This window comes from Gallinula chloropus (genome assembly GCF_964237585.1).
Source record: "Gallinula chloropus genome assembly, chromosome: 2".
NCBI classification, from domain to species: domain Eukaryota; kingdom Metazoa; phylum Chordata; class Aves; order Gruiformes; family Rallidae; genus Gallinula; species Gallinula chloropus.
The window spans coordinates 84,049,298-84,068,422 of NC_140086.1; the positions used below are offsets into that span (position 1 = coordinate 84,049,298).

General features: G+C 39.8%; 1 protein-coding gene across 1 annotated transcript in view; it reads right to left on the minus strand.

Annotated features, from left to right (window-relative positions):
• Positions 1-1,978: 1,978 nt before the first annotated feature.
• LOC311205841 (cadherin-10) overlaps positions 1,979-19,125 on the minus strand; it is a gene marked incomplete at both ends in the record, with an annotated part of 63,512 nt that continues 46,365 nt past the window's right edge. The window contains 5 exons of the mRNA XM_084280349.1: positions 1,979-2,472; positions 3,652-3,903; positions 6,463-6,571; positions 13,884-14,005; positions 16,090-16,226. Coding sequence (XP_084136475.1) covers positions 1,979-2,472; positions 3,652-3,903; positions 6,463-6,571; positions 13,884-14,005; positions 16,090-16,226 — 1,114 coding nt within the window. The remainder of the gene's footprint in view (positions 2,473-3,651; positions 3,904-6,462; positions 6,572-13,883; positions 14,006-16,089; positions 16,227-19,125) is intronic.

A 19,125-nucleotide genomic window follows, 5' to 3' on the forward strand; every position in this document is an offset into this window, starting at 1 on the left:
TTCCTAAAATATACTGGGAATTGAAACTCCAGGGATGTGTCAAGGGGCAAAACCAAATTTTCATTTATACGACTTATATTATAATTTTAGTTATATGTTCATGCAACATTTTATACTTCAACAGTATAATAATACGGGATTAAATTTTAAACATTAGGTTCACATTCTGCTGAACAATTATAAAATAACTTCCTTAAATGTAGTGATAGGCAAATATATCTACATAGTTATTATTGAGAAATAAGTATTGTAATGTAAATCAAAATAACAGAGTATTATTTGACATTTGTTGATATGTTTATTGACTGGGGCAACTGCATGTATTTTTTTATTTTCTTTCTGGAAAAAAAAAAGAGATTCTTGCTGAGTTACACATAAAATTGTTGACTGGACTTGGTTAACCATAACCTTGCTTTTAACAAAGAGGTGAAAACCAGCTGCATTACAGCCTATTTTATCTTCTGTCCTAATATATACTCAGTTAAATATGTAGCGTGTCACTGATCTCAATAGTGCTGCAGACAGAAAAAAGCATTCAAAGAGTACTTTTTGTGTATTTATTTATTTATTTATTTATTGGGTGAATTTTGTTTGTTTCTTCCTACTATATGTTGTTGAAGGACAAATGGAGATTAGCAGGGAAGAAAAAAATTAGGTCCTCTTCATTAGGTAATCATAAAGAAGAATCAAGCAACTGTTTGTATGGTCTGTAAGACTTCTACAAAGCTTTGTAGTGCTGATTGTCTAAGATTTCTCTTAAGCCTATTATAATTATTTTCCATTAAGGGAACCTAAAATTCCTTATTTAATGAAAGTATTATTGAAGAAAAATCCATAATCTTCACAGTTTCTTAAAAGATCAAATATTTTAACTTGATATCAAGTCAATAAAATTTTGTCCCCATTGTACCAGAGTAGCTTGCATAATGGCACTGCATTCAACTTCCAACTTCATTAGGTTTAATCATTCCATTAAGAAGAAATACCTGTTCAAATAAGAATGCAGCATTGCACTTTTCAAAGGACTAACATATTTTCAGTATCTGTTGATTTTATGCCAGGAAGAAGAGAGACAGAGGAGGGGGATTATCCTTCGGATGTGTTTTGTCCACAATGAATAAGTAAATACAGACCCTATGACACCCTGCCTTTGCCCTGAAAATATTTAATCTCAGCAATGTGCCAAAACCCACAGTGCTTGTTTACTAAATAGATCTGTGTAATCTAAGGAGTGAAAGAAAAAAGGAAATAGGTCTATAACTTGATCCTTTCCCTGTGAGCACAAGCAGTTCAGACTGTGTTAGACGTATGTAGTACACTGCAGCAGTTGGCCATGCCATCATCGGAGCAGTTTCATACCATGGAATTCCTGGCCAGAACAGGCAGGCAAGCATCAACATAGTTGTAAAAACTGGTTTATTTCTTAAAAATAAATACAAAAATATAAATATAAAACATTGGCAGATAGAATTTGATGAAATGAAGTTGCACAAAGTTTTTTTTTTAAACCAGCTGCATATTACACTTAGTAACACCACGTGTACATTTTGTTTTAATTTTAATGTACAGAAAAGGACATATTGGAATTTTTTCTTCTTTGCCATCTTAAAAGCTGCACTTGCAAGGATAGGACATGTACCTAACAGAAGCGGCTTGTACATGAGGTTGCTTAAGGGATTATCACCCTGTTCAAATTTCTGAAGGTAAGATATTATTTTACTTACTAAAATGGACAACACTGAATTTCCATAGCTTTGGCTTTTGGAAGGTGATTAAATAAAATGCTGTATATATTCCAAGTGGCATCCTACTAGAAAGAATGAATGACATTAATGGACAAATTTAAAACAAACCTTAAAAGGAAACCATTGTGCTGAGTGACAGGAAAATTCTCCTGGATGTTAAATACTGTTGAGTGCAGAAGGTGCCTGTAAAATTACTTCTGCGCAAAGGAAACAAATATGTAGCCTACTGCAGATTAAGAAGTGTCTTTGTCACTTTCTCCTCCACCGTACATTTCAGCTAGCTTATTAAACCGAGGGCCCCACTCCCGGAGGTAATCATAGTTTTGGTCTCCTTCAGTAGTGCCCGACTCTAAGGAGCTCAAGGATTCAGCTATTGAATCATTTCCTTCGTAAGCATAGGTTGCCAGCGAGTCGTACGGCGGCGCAGAAGGATCAGTGTCATGTTCTTTTAGCCTTTGGTTAATGAAATCTCGGACATCGGTGTTATCTGGGGCCGAAGGAGTCCTCCGTGGTACAAATAACGTTTCAGGCATGATGTCTCGTCGAAGCTTCTTATCTTCAATAGCCGCAGGATTCCTCAGCGTGCCGATATCAAAGGCCTGGGTGTCTTCCTCTCCACCACCTTCGTCATTATAACTCACGATGTTGTCTCTGATGTCCTCTTTAGAGAGGATCAAAGGCTCCTTCTTTCGTTGCCTCTTCAGAGCACCAAACAGCACCACTATAACTTAAAGAGAGAAGCAAAGACTGGATAAAGAACTCAATTTAACAATTTCTTAGTAGCAAATCCAGCAGGTACAAGAGCATTATTTCCTCTACATTTCAGCAATTAATTTCTATCTGATAAATGGATAAACATCTTTATCTGTATTATGGTAGTACAGTAAAGGTTTATACCTGTTTTGGTAGGGATAATTTTTCTCTCTAGCAGCTGGTCTAGTGCTGTGTTTTGGATTTAGGATGAAAATAAAGTTGATAACACACCAATATTTTAGTTGTTGCCAAGCAGCCAAGGACTTTTCAGCTTCTCATACTGCCCTGCCAAGGAGAAGGCAAGGAGAGCTCAAGAAGCTGGGATGGGACACAGTCAGGACAGCTGACCAAAACTGGACAAAGGGATATTCCATACCATGTTCCATACATACTGCGGGTTTGTTGGGAGATGGCATAGCTCAGGAACTAGATGAGTATCAACTTTTTGTGGTGAGCAACTGTGCCATGTATCACTTATTTTGTATATTATTATTATTATTATTATTATTATTACTATTAGTAGTAGTAGTATTACTACTATTATCCTTTTGTGTCCTATTAAGCTGACTTTATCTCAACATGTAAGTTCTATCTTTTTTCTTTTTCAATTCTCTCCCCATCCTGCTGGGGAGGAGGAGTGAATGAGCAGCTGTGGGGTTGTTTTAGCTGCCTGACGAGTTAAACCACAGTAACATCAAAATTTGTTCTTTTGCACATTCATTGTGTGCTCTGCTCTACAGAACCATGAGATTGTCTATATTCTCCTTTTGTAATTTTAATTACTTTTAAAATAGCCAAGTCTATGTGGAAGATCCTTTCCCTTTTTTTAAGCTCAAGGTACACTGTTAAAACATAGTATACAGTTTTTGAATTGAATTACAGGTGATAATCTGAAAATTGCAAAATGGAGGCTTTACAGTTTACTTTAATGTAATAAAAATATGCTTTACTTGCATATTCTTTGTGAATATATACTGCATGTTGTCTTCAGATAATAATTTAAATTTAATTTTCATTTTTTTTAAAGTTGCAGTTAAATTCTTCTTGCAAAATCCATGATCATTAATATTACCAACCTGCTTAGTATTGTAAAATGAGTTGGCAGGCCTGAAGCATTTGTTCATAGAGGGAAAGTCGCATTTCTTTTCCTTACCTAGGAGGATAATGATGCAGAGGAGAATGGCAACCAGTGCCCCTGTGCTGAGGCCAGCAGGGAGGAGCAAGGCCTCGGCGTTGCAGGACTGCATGTTCCCCCGGCTGTCGCAGGCACACACGCGAATGGTCAGCGTGCCAGTGCTGCTCTGGATCGGGTAGTCATTGTCTGATATCACCACTGGTAGAAGGTAAGTACTTATTTCATGTCGACTGAAGCCATTTCGTCTTGTCAAAATTCTGGCAGTGTTATCTAGATTGATTAGAATACACTCTTGTAGACTATCTGAATACAAAATACAACACTTATAGTACATGCAAACCATCACATCTTACACCACTGGTAGCATTCTGAAACTGTTCCTGATATCATAGTGATACCTTTTTCTAATGACATTCCCATTTGATCAGAAAGCTATTTATAATTCTTTATGTACATCTGGCCTGCTCCTCTGTGCCTCTGCACCGCCTTCGAGTGTGATTTGAAAAGAGGATTTCTCAAAGCTTAAAATGTTTTATAGATTAATGCACGCAGTGCATGACACACTTCCAGTTCAGGGCTGCAACCCTGAAATGAAGTGGCCAACTGAGAAAAAATAACCTTCCACTTCACGCTGTTCAACAAGCACTCTGTTCTGAAAGACTCTTTCTATGGATCTTCTGTGACAACACCCACGGGAATGCTATCTGTAAACCCAGTATGAGATTTTCCACACCAGAACACTTTCAACATACTGCAGGGAGATGAATTATGCACCTTAGCACACAGAGTAGATTTTTTTCAGGTAAAAATTGTCTTAGGAATTCAGAAAATGTGAAAGATGATAGGTATTCCTGCACAGTTTTGAGAAGTGAACTTACTAAACTGCATTTGTAGCAAACAAATCTTAGTTGTGTGCAGTGTACTTCACCATCAAAAGCTGTTCACTGAGCGGCCAGAGGGAAGAAAAGGAAGAGAAGGAATGAGTAACAGGGAGAGATTATTTTTTCTACTGTTAGAACTACAATAGTAGAGTGTGAGCCAAGACAAGAATTGCTAACTTTGTAGTCTAAAAGAGAGAATATACACCGTTACCCTCTCATTTACTCTCATTAGAAGGAAAATTTAATTTTCATCACACTTGTCAGTCTTTTGAGGTAAATGGTTAGCTATCTTGCCAGCCAACTTCAGGCTGAATTAAAATAACCCATGTGCAAAAAGAAAGAGAACAATTACAGATAGAAGACAATTAGCAAGGACTATAACTCTGTACGCCCCGATACAATCTTTGTTTAAATATTAATTTTTTTTTCATAGCCTCCACGATGTGAAACACAAAGTTTTCTTTTTCTTTTTTGCACCCCTTCATTGGTTTTGGGTATTTGTAACCTATTTTTTTCACTCAACATCAAAACACATGTGCTTTATGGATCATTGAATACCTCTGCTGCTGGGGATTTTAAAAGGTACCCAAAGAATTTGTTTTACATTCTTCACTTCTCTACTGTTAGAATATTTTTTCCCTCTGGTTTGCAGCCTATTACTTCCTGAAATCTTCATTGGGAAAACAGTATTATTCCCATTGCCTTTATGCCTTTAAGACATTTCAAGGTTGATACCATTTCCTCCCTCATTTATTTCTTGTGTAATCTAGAGGCCTGTCAGTTAGTCATACTGATAACAAAGGCCAAAATGTGTCCACAGTGCCTAGCAGAATTGACAGAGGATCAAAAGAAAGCCAAAGTGACAAACTCAACATGAGCCAGCAGTGAGCACCAGCAGCTCAGAAAGCCAACTGCGTCCTGGGCTGCATCAAGAACAGTGTGGCCAGCAGGTTGAGGGAGGTGATTCTTACCCCTACTCTGCTCTTGTGAAACCCCAGCTGGAGTGCTGCACCCAGCTCTGGGGTCCCCAGAACAGGAAAGACATGTAGCTGTTGGAGCAAATCCAGAGGAGGGCCATGAAGATGATCAGGGGTCTGTAGCACCTCTCCTATGAAGACAGGATGTGAGAGTTGGGCTTGCCTAGCTTGGATAAGAGAAGGTGCCAGGGAGACATAATTACAGCCTACCGATACTTAAAAGGGGTCCTTCAGGAAAGTGGGAAAGGGACTGTTCATCAGGTAGTGTAGTGCAGGACAAGGTGTAATGGCTTCAAGCTGAAAGAGGGTAGGTTTACATTAGACATTAGGAAGAAATTTACTATGAGGGTGATGAGGCACTGGAACAGGTTGCCCAGATAGGTTGTGGAAGCACCATCCCTGGAAGTGTCCAAGGCCAGGTTGGATGAGGCTTTGGACAACCTGGTCTAGTGGAGGGTGTCCCTGCCCATGGCAAGGGGGTTGAAACTAGATGATCTCTGAGGTCCCTTCCAACCCAAAGCATTCCTTAATTCTATGACTCTCTGTGCTCAGAACCATTATTTTCATTAATCAGAAAAAAGCAAACTGGAAGACCAAAGGAGTCAGAACTATGTAACAAAAGCTAAACCAAAAAGTCTGAACTTGTCAACTGTAGCCATTTTTTGAAACCTTTTTTTTCTCCTTCAGCCAACTATTTCACCTGGCCACTCACCCCAAGCCAATACTTTTAGTGATTTTCTTTATAATACGTTTTAATCACAATTTTGCCATGCTATTTTTTCTCTCCCTTAAACAGGTAAGAATGTAGACATCCTAAACCACAAGCATTCAGGTAAAATTACTATTCTTGCTAGCAGCAGCCTTAACAGCTTCTCTATGTACTGATAGACCTAAAAAACCAAATGGATTTCAGGAAAGTATGCCAGACAGCAAAGTCAAAACCCCTTCTCTGGAACATGCACGAATTTTACCTTCATTATCCTGAACAGTGAAGTTTGGATTAACAGCAGCTAAACTGAAGAAAAATTTTTGTCCACCAAGTGGGTCATCTTTGTCTACTGCACTTATGGTTTGAATAAGCTGCAGGAAAAGAAGCAAGCAAACAATTTAAAAAAATACACCTAAGTTTTTGATACAAATGCCTGATTACTTTAAGAAGAGTAGAAGTTTTAAGACAACATCATGTTCCAACTACATACATATTGACTTAATCTGTAGAATGTATTAACCAAACAAATGTTAAACAAACGTATCATACAAGTTTTTCCAAAAAAAGCATCAATACATTTCATGTGGTGGTAGATGTACACATATAAAATAGCCAGTTCCTTCCTTAGTCTTGCTCTGGTTTGTTTTTCTTTTAATACATATTTATATTTTTGTAACTACACAGAGGACAAAACTTGCCCAAAATAGTTTTATCTGCAGCCTAGGTTGTTTACATTCTTCATCTCTGATCCATCATTTTAAATTCAAATCAATGCCTAAGACAGGAATTTAGAGGATGCTTCGTATTTCTGTGATAAAAATAGTATTTCATTAAATAGATGTTTCTGATAAGGAAGTTAAAATTTCAAATTAAATTTCTAAACTACGTTTCTAAACCAAGAGTTTTCTATTCATTATTATAGCAAAATACACGAATAAGATTCCTGAGACAGTTAGATTACACTTCAGTGCTTAAAAAACATTGTAGCATCCTCTGGTGCATAAGAGCAGCTGGTGTCCCAGCTACAGCAGCTCAGTTCAGTAGTCAAACCAAGCACTTTATGCAATGCCTACAAAAATTTGGGTAATTCTGGGGGAAAGTAATGGCAAGCCCTTTATCAACATTTGTTATCTGTCAGCAAATGAATGTGTGGCTGCTTTTCAGTGAAGTTTCTATACCTAAGGGTGGCAAAATGTCACTTCCCAACCAAAATACAATATTTATTGCTTTATTTCAGAGTGGTTTGCTCGGGGTTTTTCTAATATACTGTAGCAATAAGAATGGTTGAATTGTTGTGCATGTATGCGTGAATGTTCAGTTATGTTCTTAAGTTCCAAAAATAGGTTAATCTTTAGCCTAGGTCACTTTTATTCTTCCTTTCTGACCCATTATTTTCTATTGCAGTGGTTTTTTGACCATGGAATTACATCTAATTTTTTGACACTGCTCCTTCCCTGTGGCATACTTGTTAAACCCTGTTTGCTTTTCCTCTTCCAGTTCTTCCAAGTCCTATCACAGCTTTTGTCAGGACTGATCATCTTTAACATCAACAATTACAATGTACTCCTGTTTGCCTTAACAAATGCATGATTAACTCCCAAATTCTCATATTCATCCAGAATATAGCAACAAATTTCCTTGTAAGGCAAGGATTAAATTTCTTTTAATACAGCAGCTTGCTTGCTTTCTCAATTGGAGTTTTGTCTTTCTCTAAATTTGTTTTCTCACATAAACATCTAATAATTTACTAGATGAACTTCTCTGGGAACTTCTCTGTTCAAATACTGACATATTTAAACTTATAGAACATTTTGCTTACATCAGGAATTAAAAAACCACACTCGGTTGTGTTTTTTTTTGTTGCAAGCATGATATAGATATTAAAATATAAAGATAAATTAAAAATACCAGTAAACATTTGGCTGACTAAATGTTCTGCATTTTCAAGTTATTTGCTGGTACAGTTCTTTAAAAGACACAGTTTTAAGGATGATCTTCATGAAACTGTGTTTAGATCCTATGGTGGGTTGACTGTGACTGGAGGCCAGGTGCCCACCAAAGCCACTGTATCACCTGCCTCCTCAACTGCACAGGGGAGAGAAGATACAAAAAAAATCTCATGGGTAAGGAAGCACAGGGAGCTCACTCTCTAGTTACTATAATGGGCAAAATGGAATCATCCTTGGAAAATAGTTTCTTGCCAAACAAACCAGAGCAGGGTAAATATAAATAACACCTGATCTTTAATACACATTTCTCCCATCCTTCCCTTCTTCCCAGGCTTAACTTTACTCCCAATTTTATCCACTTCCTTCCCCTGAGCAGCACAGAGGAACAACAGGTGGGGGTTGTCATCAGTTCATCACATGGTGTCCCTGACTCCTCACACTCTTCCCCTGCTCCAGCGTGGGGTCCCTCTCATAGGAGACAGACCTCCACCAACTTCTCCAATGAGAGTCCTTACCAAGGGCTGCAGCTCTTCACAGACTGCACCAGCATTGGTCCCCCACAGGGTCACAAGTCCTGCCAAGAAACCTGTTTCAACAGGGGCTTCCCATGGGGCTGCAGCCTCCTTTGGGTATCCACCTGCTCTCATGGGGTCTTCTACAAGCTGCAGGTGGAAACTTGCTCCACCACAGACCTCCGTGGGCTGCAGGGGAATCTCTGCTCCAGTGCCTGGAGCACCTCCTCCCTCTCCTTCTTCACTGACCTTAGGGTCTGCAGAGTTGTTCCTCCTATATATTCTCACTCCTCTCTCTGGCTGCAGTTTCTTTTGCACAAGTTTTCCCTCCCAACCCTTCTTAACTGTGTTATCCCAGAGGCACCAGCACTGTCACTAACAGGCTTGACCTTGGCCAGCAGCAGGTCTGTCTTAGAGCTGCGTGGCACTGGCTCTATTGGACACTGGGGAAGTGTCTAGCAGCTGCTCACAGACTGCATTCCCTGCAGCTCCCTTCCCCTCCCAAAACCTTGCCACATAAGCACAATACAGATACCTGTTCACATTGCAGGACCTCTAAAGCAAATTGTGCAACACACAAACAGAAGCATTATTTACTTCACTATTCTCAGAACCTTTTTTTTCTTTCTCCAAATGAGTACAATACTGAAAATTCACACTGAAAAATGCATTACTAGCTCCTTTGCAAATGAAGCCATGTACACATTATAACAAGAGCATGTACTCTTCATCTCCTGTGTGAACCTGGGAAGTTCTCCTTGCAGTATCACTGGTGCACTTGAGCTTGCCCTGTATGTCATTATAGGGAACACCCTACTCACCCAATTGCTAGCTCAGTGTGGGTAAAGTTTATTTAGAATTGCAGTTTGGTTCAAAGATCTGCATGACCTTTTGAACTCCTTAAAGGCTTGCACATGAAGCAAGCTTCAAGACAACACAGGGGTAGAACATACAAATGATCAAGGGGGAAAGCAGACCTTTCCTGCATTGCCGGGAAGCAATGAAACTGCAGATTTAAGCCACAGTCAATGATACTGTTTTGGTGATTTTTTTGCTTGCCTACTCTATCTCTTTTGCAGACAACTATAGCACCATCACAGGTTTGGATGTCTTAAATAGGACATGCATGACGTTGTTGATTTGAGCAAGAAGTTATCACAACTTCTGTCTGAGAGTAGGTTGAAGTCTGGAATCCCTCTCAGATGCTTTAATTTATTTTTGTTATATGCATTTATTTGTTTGTTTATTTGGTTTACCAAAACAGCTCTGCTGTACTTGTTTCCTACATTCTCCTCTATTTAACCGCTTGTGATCAAAATTACGGTGAGGTGACACTGAGGATCCCAGTGTGTCACAGGGGATTTTGTTTTCATAAATTTTTCAGACTAGACATTTGGATTTTAATGGTCCTGCCTCTTCTCCAACACTTGTCTAATCAAGACTGGAAGTCAGACCCTTCTATCTCACAGTGTTTGTATCAGGCAGTTTTTCATGTTTAACTCTTCCTTTTGTTCCCTCATGCAAGCAATTGAAATGTGACAGAAACTGTTTCCTAAGATTGATAGATTATCTTCTAGACTTTCAGTGTATTGTGCTTGCTGCTCCATGCCTTGTTCCGCCAGCATGCCAGTCTCAGACATCTTGGAGCACCCTATGGATTTCATGAAAGTTGGTCTTGGCTCAAATTTTTAATTATTTTCAGAAATCTAACCACTCTACGCAGACTGTACCACTGTCTGACAGTTAAATCTAGTGACTACAATTTTTATCTGGTTATTATGAAGTTGCTTGTGGGCACAGAACTGATAGGAGTAATTAAGACTGTAACTAACCATGGGAGCTGTGTTGCACGAGCTTTCCTTTTTTGTGCAGTTGCTAAGCAGCCACTTGTAATACTATCTGTGTTTTACCAAACCTAGACTCATTGTTGAAGCTTCAAGGACCAATAAAGGCTTCAGTATACTAGTTTTTAGCCATTGTTTGCCTGACTATAAACCTCTAGGCAGTAAGTAATGGTAGGGTAACTACTTAGAGTCTCTTAAATATATGTAAATCCAATTGAAGAAATAAAAAAAAAAAAAAACCCAAACATTTATTACTGGATACACCTCTTCATTTGTAATCTGCATGTACATTAGCAGCCTTTTCCCTTTCTCAGTGGTTTTCAAATATAAACCTAGAATCAAGAGGAATTGAAATGGCAGAGAGTAAACTGATTTATATGTCAAATGATCTGATAAGAAAAGGAGGAACATAAAAAGAATTGGTTCAAGAAACCTACTGTGTTTATATAATCTATATTAGATTAAAATACAGGGAAAAGAAAAAAAAAAAAACCGGTCATTTTATAAAATGTCACTGAAAGAGAATCCATGACCAACTACACTCATTTATACAACACTGGGACATGGGAAATGCAAGTCGGCATGTATAGATTTCATAAAATGAAGCCTAATAACACCAAGATTGTAACAAGCATGCTTGGAGACCCAAACAGGTGGAAATAAAACTTTCTTCATTACTTTTGGGTCTTTGAAAGCTGCGAGGAATTGTGTTGTTTACCTGTTTCCTACCTTTGGCTCAGGCAGGTAGTTCTTCAGAGAAAGGACATCATTTTTGAAAGAAACAGAATGTCACTGAGCACCCTTGAGGGTATAGGTCTGTTAATACAAGGCTATAGATTTGGTATATGTTGGTTACTCAATATTTCTTAATTTTATATATATAACCCATAGACACACATGTAGATATGTACTACAATGCCCAGCGTAGGAAAAAATGGTGAAGGGACAATGGGAAATAAAAGAAAACTAAGAAGTTTCCTATTTAAACATCACAATATACTTGTGTCAGATGCAAGTGCCCAGGCGCTGGCAGCAGCAGCAGGAGCAAGGGCAGCAGCAGCGGGGCCGATGCAAGGCCTGGCCCCGGTGAGGAGGTGTTTGTGCCGCCTGGCGGGTAACACAGCCGGCTCCAGCTGGCTCCAGCCGGCTCCATGGCCCCAGCACAGCAGAGCCCAGCTGAGCCCCTCAGCCCTGGGCGGGCGCCTCGGGGAAAGCCTGGGTAAGAAAGGGCAAAGCGCTGCCCGGCAGCCGGGGCTGAGGGAAACGCGGGGAGAAACAGCCCTGCGAGCCCCGCGGGGAGGGCGGGAGGTGGGGAGGAGAGGCTCCCGGCACCCCCACGGAGATGTCCTGGGAGAAATCCCAGTGGTCTCCCTTCAGGGCCTTGTAGTGAACTTGTGGTGGAGGTGGGTTACACCGAAGGACTGCAGCCCGTGGGAAGGATTCATGCTGGAGCAGGGGAAAAAAGTAGGAGGAGAGAAAGTAAGGACAGAGAGAGGAGGTAGAGGAGTCCGGGATGAAGGTGAACCTGGGAAGAAGGGGGGATGGAGGGAGAGTGTTTCAGGTCTTTTATCTTTGTTTCTTACCATCCTGAGCATTTTTTAACTGGCACTATATTAAATTAGTTTTCTCCAAAGTTGAACCTGTTTTGCCAGTGTTGGTATTTGGGAAGTGATCTCCCTGTCTTTATTTCAACTCATTTTTCATATTATTTTCTCCTCCTGACCTGTTGAGGAGGGATGGAGTGGCTGGGTGGGCATCCGACTGGTGCTGAAGATCAGGCGATTCACAAAGGTGATTTACAAAGGGAAAGGTCATTTACTATAGGGAAACAGTTTGTATAAAAAAATATACTCAGCTTCTATGTAACATTTCTCAAAACTAGGAGTGACTCCCGCTTTCTACGCTGATTCCTGTCTTTTACAATACAGGATCCTTGGAGGCTGACTGCTGAGCTGCCAGACATGTGGCAGCTGGGAACTGTCAAAACCAGTGGGAGTCCAGCTGCCCAGCTGCCCAGCTCCTGGCTCTTCTCACCTGGGGGTGGAGGACAGCTGAACATCTTGGTGTACAGGGCTGCAGCAGTCTGAGCATTTGCTCCGTTCTTCCCCTCAACTCCTACTGAGCCAGCTTTGTATAGCTGTTCTGTTAAGCATTTCCTGTACCCTCTATGGCTAGTAACCTGGATAAACAGAAGCTAAAACCTCAAATGAGTAAGATTTGTGGATTAATGCATCTAGGTTTGTTTTTTTTTTTAACCCAGGACTTTTTTGAGAAACTGGAAAAGGAATATTCAGTGTTAAACTTTTCCAATTCTTAATCCATATGAAAATTATTAAAATAATATTGTATTATTTATAGAAGACACTGAAACTATCAAAAATTCTAGATGTTTAGCCAGTGATTTTGATTTATCTAACAACTTGAATTCCCTTATAATTCTCATAGCAGACAAATACCTTCACTCAGTACCTTTAGATATTTTATGGACTGTAAATCAGGGCCTTAAATCCTCTGTTCTAATTTCCAACTGATGCTACTCTAGAAAGAAGAATGGTAACCTGAATGTGAAATTTGTAATACAACCTCAATGTCATACCTGTAGGGCTCAAACATTTAAGACAAGCTGGCACTTCTCCCACACTGTATCCAAAGGTGCTAAAATGATTGCACTGAGCTGCTACTGCTACCATTTTCAAGGATTTTTTTATTGTCTGACTGTGCTTTGGGACATGCCATGCTGGAATCAGAAAACAATTTCTATAACAGTTCTAATAAGCAGCTGCCTATTAGGAGGTAGATATTAAGCAATGCAGTCAATTCGCTTAAACTGAAGTACACATTCTGTAGCCTCCAGGAGGCAAACCAAAACGTTACCAGTTCAAAAATTGTACGTTTTATATTTTCTTTTAATATGTTTCTTCTGTGATAATAAAAGATAAGTCTAACAATTGTGAAACAAGCAAACCAAAAAAGCTGTGACGGATGTATGTAATGGCTATCAGCAGAGACTAAAATGTATTGGAATTTTGCTATTTGAGAGTTATTGAAAATATAGGTCATACTTTTCAGTTGTTACATACAACATTTTACATTGTGAAGATAACAGCAAAACTAATTATGATCATGTATCTTGGACATACCTATTCAGGATATAGCAGTAGTTCACGGTTAGGTAAAGAAAAGTGCTAATTCACACACTGCTGGTGTTGAATATATTGATACTTCACTCTAAGCCTCACCTAAAGCACGTTTTGCTTTAAGTTTTAACCTTTCAACAGCTATTTCAGACATGATTTATCAGAAGCAATGGGCAAGAATGATCTACAGTTGAGCGCCATAGCGAAACTGGATAGCAAGGAGTATTTATTAAAGGCATACCTGTCCAGCTCTTGCATTTTCACAGACAAAAGTATCATAAAATACAGCAAACTGGGGGGCATTGTCATTAACATCCAAAATTCTTACGTAGACAGGAACACGAGCAGTATCTTTGGGGTTGTCTGACAGGAGAAGAGAGAAGAATAATGAATTTTCCTGCTCCCCCCCCACCCCCCCCAATTTCATGAGCAATACATGTGCAAGAATTGGTATAAAACTGGGCAAAATATAGCATACAAACTGATAACAGGTAAGGAAAAACATGGAGACATTTTGTGTAGAGTTAAAAAAAAAAAAGGGTCTGTATCCAGTGAGAAATTAAGATTTTTAAATGACAATAGGGGCTGTAACTGTTAATGATTTATGAAAATGTAGTATATGCCTACCTCTATAATGACAAAATTTATTATTTGGTGGGCTTAAAAGTACTATTCTGCTGAAATGTTTTGATTAATCATTTTTTAAATTATCTGTTTACACAGAAAAGACATTATTGATTTTGTGTGTATGTATTTTGAAAAGTTTTCAAGCCTGACTTTCCTGTCTCATGCCTTTGTAAGTAGGGGAAAATTCAAATTAATCCAATGAAAGAATTCCCCCCAAAAAATCAAGAAAAGTGTTGATCAGAATCAAGACTTTTTATGTATAAATTGCCCTTAAATAATATGAAGATAGATTGTTCACACCTTAAGTTAAGAAACAAGAATAATATCCACCCCCTTGCCAAATGCCAACCCCCTCGCATTATTTAGAGCGGACTCTCGTTAGTGCAGGTTAATTCAGGAACACAAGTGTCCCTCTTCTCACTTGCTGCTCTAGCTGCCATACCAAGAATTTGTAATAATATCTGGGGAGGTAAAAAAGTGCAGCAATTTCATGGAATTCTGTTGGAGGTTAGCGAAATACTAGGTGATTTTGCAACTTTAATGGAATGGGATCAGTAACAATAGAGATGATTCAAAGTTGCTGATTTTTTTTCCAAGCTGCTTCAAATACATCAGTAAATATTCAGGGCTATCTGACATTAAATTCACTTGTTATTAATAACATCTTTGCTGAAGAGTGTGATGTGGATCTTTTTGACATCTTGAATTGCTTGAAATGGCAAGTTTAGGTCACTGTTTTTCATAGCCTTTCGCATTTTTATACTAACTTTCCACAGAAGTTCTATTCTTAACACTGCTTTCCCATTGTGCCATGCTTCACAGGTTGTATTTTAAAGATTTGAAGACCTAAATCTCCCCCCTTTACTTCCTTCTTCAAAATTAATATACCTTTTTGGAAGATGCTAGCTATTCCAACTAGATCCAGAATGTAAATTTGATGAAAGTATCTCAACAAGGAAATAAATTTATCATGTGATATAATTTTACAAGGATACTAAGTTTCTTCACTATATAAATACTTCTGAAAAGTATTCTTAGAACATTTCACAGCACAGTGATTCTAATCTCAGGACTATGCACAGCAAGATTAGCAAAAAAAGGTTTTTTAAAAAAATTACAGCTACTGGGTGTGCTTGATACAACCAGCCTATTACTCTGGACAGAAATGGGGATAGGCTGGCTAAGAGTGGTTAATTGGCTGGAAACAGTGTTACGTTTCGTAATCTGCAGTGTATTTCTTGCCAGTTGTGTTTCACTGCTGATCAGGTTTTGGGTTTTTTTTGGGTTTGGGTTTTTTCTTTGGTTGGTTGGTTGGGTTTTTTTTAATGATACAGAATGAATCCCCAAAACAGTGTCTAAGTACATGATCCTTGCTGGTTGATTTCAATGACCAGAACTTTGTCCCTTACTCAGGTGAATTAATGTCAGTAATGCTGCAGGTTTAGGAGGATCTCTGCTTTTCTCTTTGTTCTTTTAACATGAAAATGTCTACAGAGATCAAATTGAACCTAACTTGTAAGATGTATCGGTTACAAGAGCTGTAGGTGTAGATACCATAGGAAAAGAGAATGAAATTATTTCTAAGGAAATGAGGAAAATGATAGAGAAATAACTTGGACATTAAAGGTCAATGATGGAAGTAGGTGAGGAAAAAAAGCAATGAGAGGACAGCTGTTGTTAGCTATCCCTAGTTTACTTGCCCAGAGTGACTAATAGAAGGGGGTGAGGGGAAAGCAAGGGAAGTTTTTTCTTATGAAATCACAGCTGTAACAAACAGACTAGGAAGAACTCAAAGGAAAAAAGAGACCAAATTGGCTTACTGATCTCAGCTGCTATAACGCTAAGATTGTGCCATTGTGATATCTCACGATCAAGTGGCTTAGAAGTATAGATGGACCCGTTTCCAGAATGAATATTGAATATCCTGTCAAGGTCAGTGTGACGATCCAGAGAAAACCTAAATATGATAAAGAAAGAAAAATTATGGTCACAGTGTTACAAAATGGAAGAAAGCATGCATTTCCCAACAAGTCAATACATCTCATATATATGTTACATTACAAAGAATCACAGAATCACAGAATATCCTGGGTTGGAAGGGACCCATAAGGATCAAGTCCAACTCCTGGCTCCATACAGGGCCAGCCAAGTCAGAGCATGTGACCGAGTGCATCGTCCAGACACTTCTTGAGCTCAGTCAGGCTCGCTGCTGTGACCCCTTCCCTGGGGACTCTGTTCCAGTGCCTGACCACCCTCTCAGTAAAGAACCTTTTCCTAACATCTAACCTAAAATTCCCATCACAAGTTTCATACCATTCTTTTGGGTTCTACCACTAGTCACTAAAGAGAGGAGATGGGTGCCTGCCCTTTTGCTCCCCCTCATCAGGAAGCCACAGACCATGATGAATCCTCAGTCTCCTTTTCTCCAGGCTGAACAAACCAAGGGACTTCAGCTTCTCCTCATAAGACTTCCCCTCCCAACCCTTCACCATTGTTGTTACCCTCCTCTGGACAGTCTCCAGTAGTTTGTGTCCCTGTTGTACTGTGGCACCCAAAACTGCACCCAGTACTTGAGGTGAGGCCACGCCAGCACAGTGGTGACAGGGACAATCCCACCCTGGACTGGCTGGCAATGCCATGCTTGATGCACCCCAGGTATGGTTGGGCCTCCTGGCTGCCTGGGCACACTGGCGGCTTGTGTTTGACCAAGACCCCCAAATCCCTCTCAGCATGGCTGGCCTCCAGCATCTGATCCCCCAGTCTGTGTGTGTAGCCAGGGTCGCCCCTTCCCAGATGCAGAATCCAGCGCTTGTCCTTGTTAAACTCCATGCTGTTGGTGATTGCCCAGCTCTCTGATCTGTCCAGGTGCCTCTGTAAGGTTTCTCCACCCTCAATGGAGTCAGCAGCTCCTCCCAATTTGGTGTTACCTGCAAATTTACTCAAGAGACCCTCTAGTCCTGTGTCCAGGTTGTTTATGAAAATATTAAAAAGAACTGTACCTAAAATTGAGGCCTGGGGAACCCCACTAGTGACTGGGCGCCAGCCAGATGTAACTCCATTTACTACCACCCTCTGTGTCTGACCCTTCAGCCAGTTGCCCACCCAACACATTATGGCTTTGTCTACTTGTGTGCTGGACATTTTGTCCAGCAAGATAATGTGAGGCACAGTTTCAAAAGCCTTACTGAAATCCAAAAAATAACATCCACTGTTTTCCCTTGGTCAGCCAGCTGGGTGACCTTGTCATAGAAGGAAACCAGATTGGATAGACAGGACCCTCCTCTTCTAAATGCAGACACAGTGTTGACTGTGACCTATGACTGTGTTGTCCTTTAGGTATTTTTTCATAACTCCCAGTATGATGTTCTCCATAATTTTACCAGGGACTCAGGTTAGACTGACAGGCCAGCAATTACGACGGTCTTCTTTCTTACCCTTCCTGAAAACTGAGACAATGTTTGCCAGCTTCCGGTCAACCGCGACCTCTCCAGGTTTCCAAGACCATTGAAATATAGTTTAGAGAGGTCTCACAATGATATCAGCCAGCTCCCTGAGTACCCTGGGATGAATCCCATTGGGGCCCACAGTTAGTTTTGAGAAGACATGTATTTAGTTTCTATAAACACCTATGAAATTCTCATGGTTACTTCCATGGAATGATGAATAAAAGGAAATGAGGAACTGCAAGGATTTAATAAATATGATACAATAGAGTAATATTTGATCATCTTAGCTTTTATAGCTATATATATGGATCACAAAAACAAAACGTAAACTTACAAAATAATAATTAAAGAATTGTTTTAACCCTGAAAAGAAAAATTGCCTTTGATGTACTGTTCCTTCAGATTGAGACTACCAGTTAATTTATGAGCTTTTCAGAAGTACTGTTATAAGATCAGCTTCTACACTGTAGGATACATTAATTTACTAGAGATTAAGTTATAAAAATTTCTATAAAAAGAGTTCACATGAGGAACTTTCATGAATATATTAACGTTAAAAGACCTTCAGTGTTGTTTGAATTCTACAACCCAAAATGGTAATATTTTTAATAGCAGTTCTAAAATATTATAAAAACTCTCCTAATTTCAGAAGACAACAACTTTCAACATACTTTGGTTTAAATGTTAGCTGTTCACTACTGTGGTAAACACATAGTACTTTGTATTTAACATTGAATTCTTTGTCCTTATTACTATTGTTTTGCTCTACCTATCTCTTCTGAATTTCTCTCCTTGAGGCAGGGAAAGGCCAAGGAAGCAGAGGGACTGATCAGGAGCCACCAACTCTTGTGGTAGCCACTGTCAGGGCCTGGGCATTGCCAGAACCGTAGCAGGAGATTTACATGTGCTGTAAACAGAACACAGCAGGCAGTTGTGGAGGTGAGCTGCTCTGGTACCACAGTGCAGTGGCAGATCTTAGCACACACAGGGCTTCCTGAGGCAGGGAAAGGCCAGGGAGCAAAGAGACCTGCCAGGAGCTGGCAACTCTTGCAGGAGCTGCTGATGAGGCTTGGACACTGCCAGAGCCACTGCAGCCATCCCCACGCCCACGAAGAGTTGTCTAGGGAGAGTGAATAACCTGGACCATGCAAACAGAGACCTGGTGTGATGGCTCCTGTGACTGGAAGGTTGGAATGGATAGGTACAGGCTCTTTAGGAAGGACATGCAGGGCAGACAAGGAATGGGTATTGCTCTTTATGTCAGCGACCAGCTGGAGTGCATGGAGCTCCACCTGGGGATCGCTCAAAAACTGACTGAGAGCTTATGGTTCTGGATAAAAAGAAGTGCAGGGACAGGAGACACTACAGTGGGTGTCTGCTACAGGCAACCCCACCAAGGAGTCTGGGTGG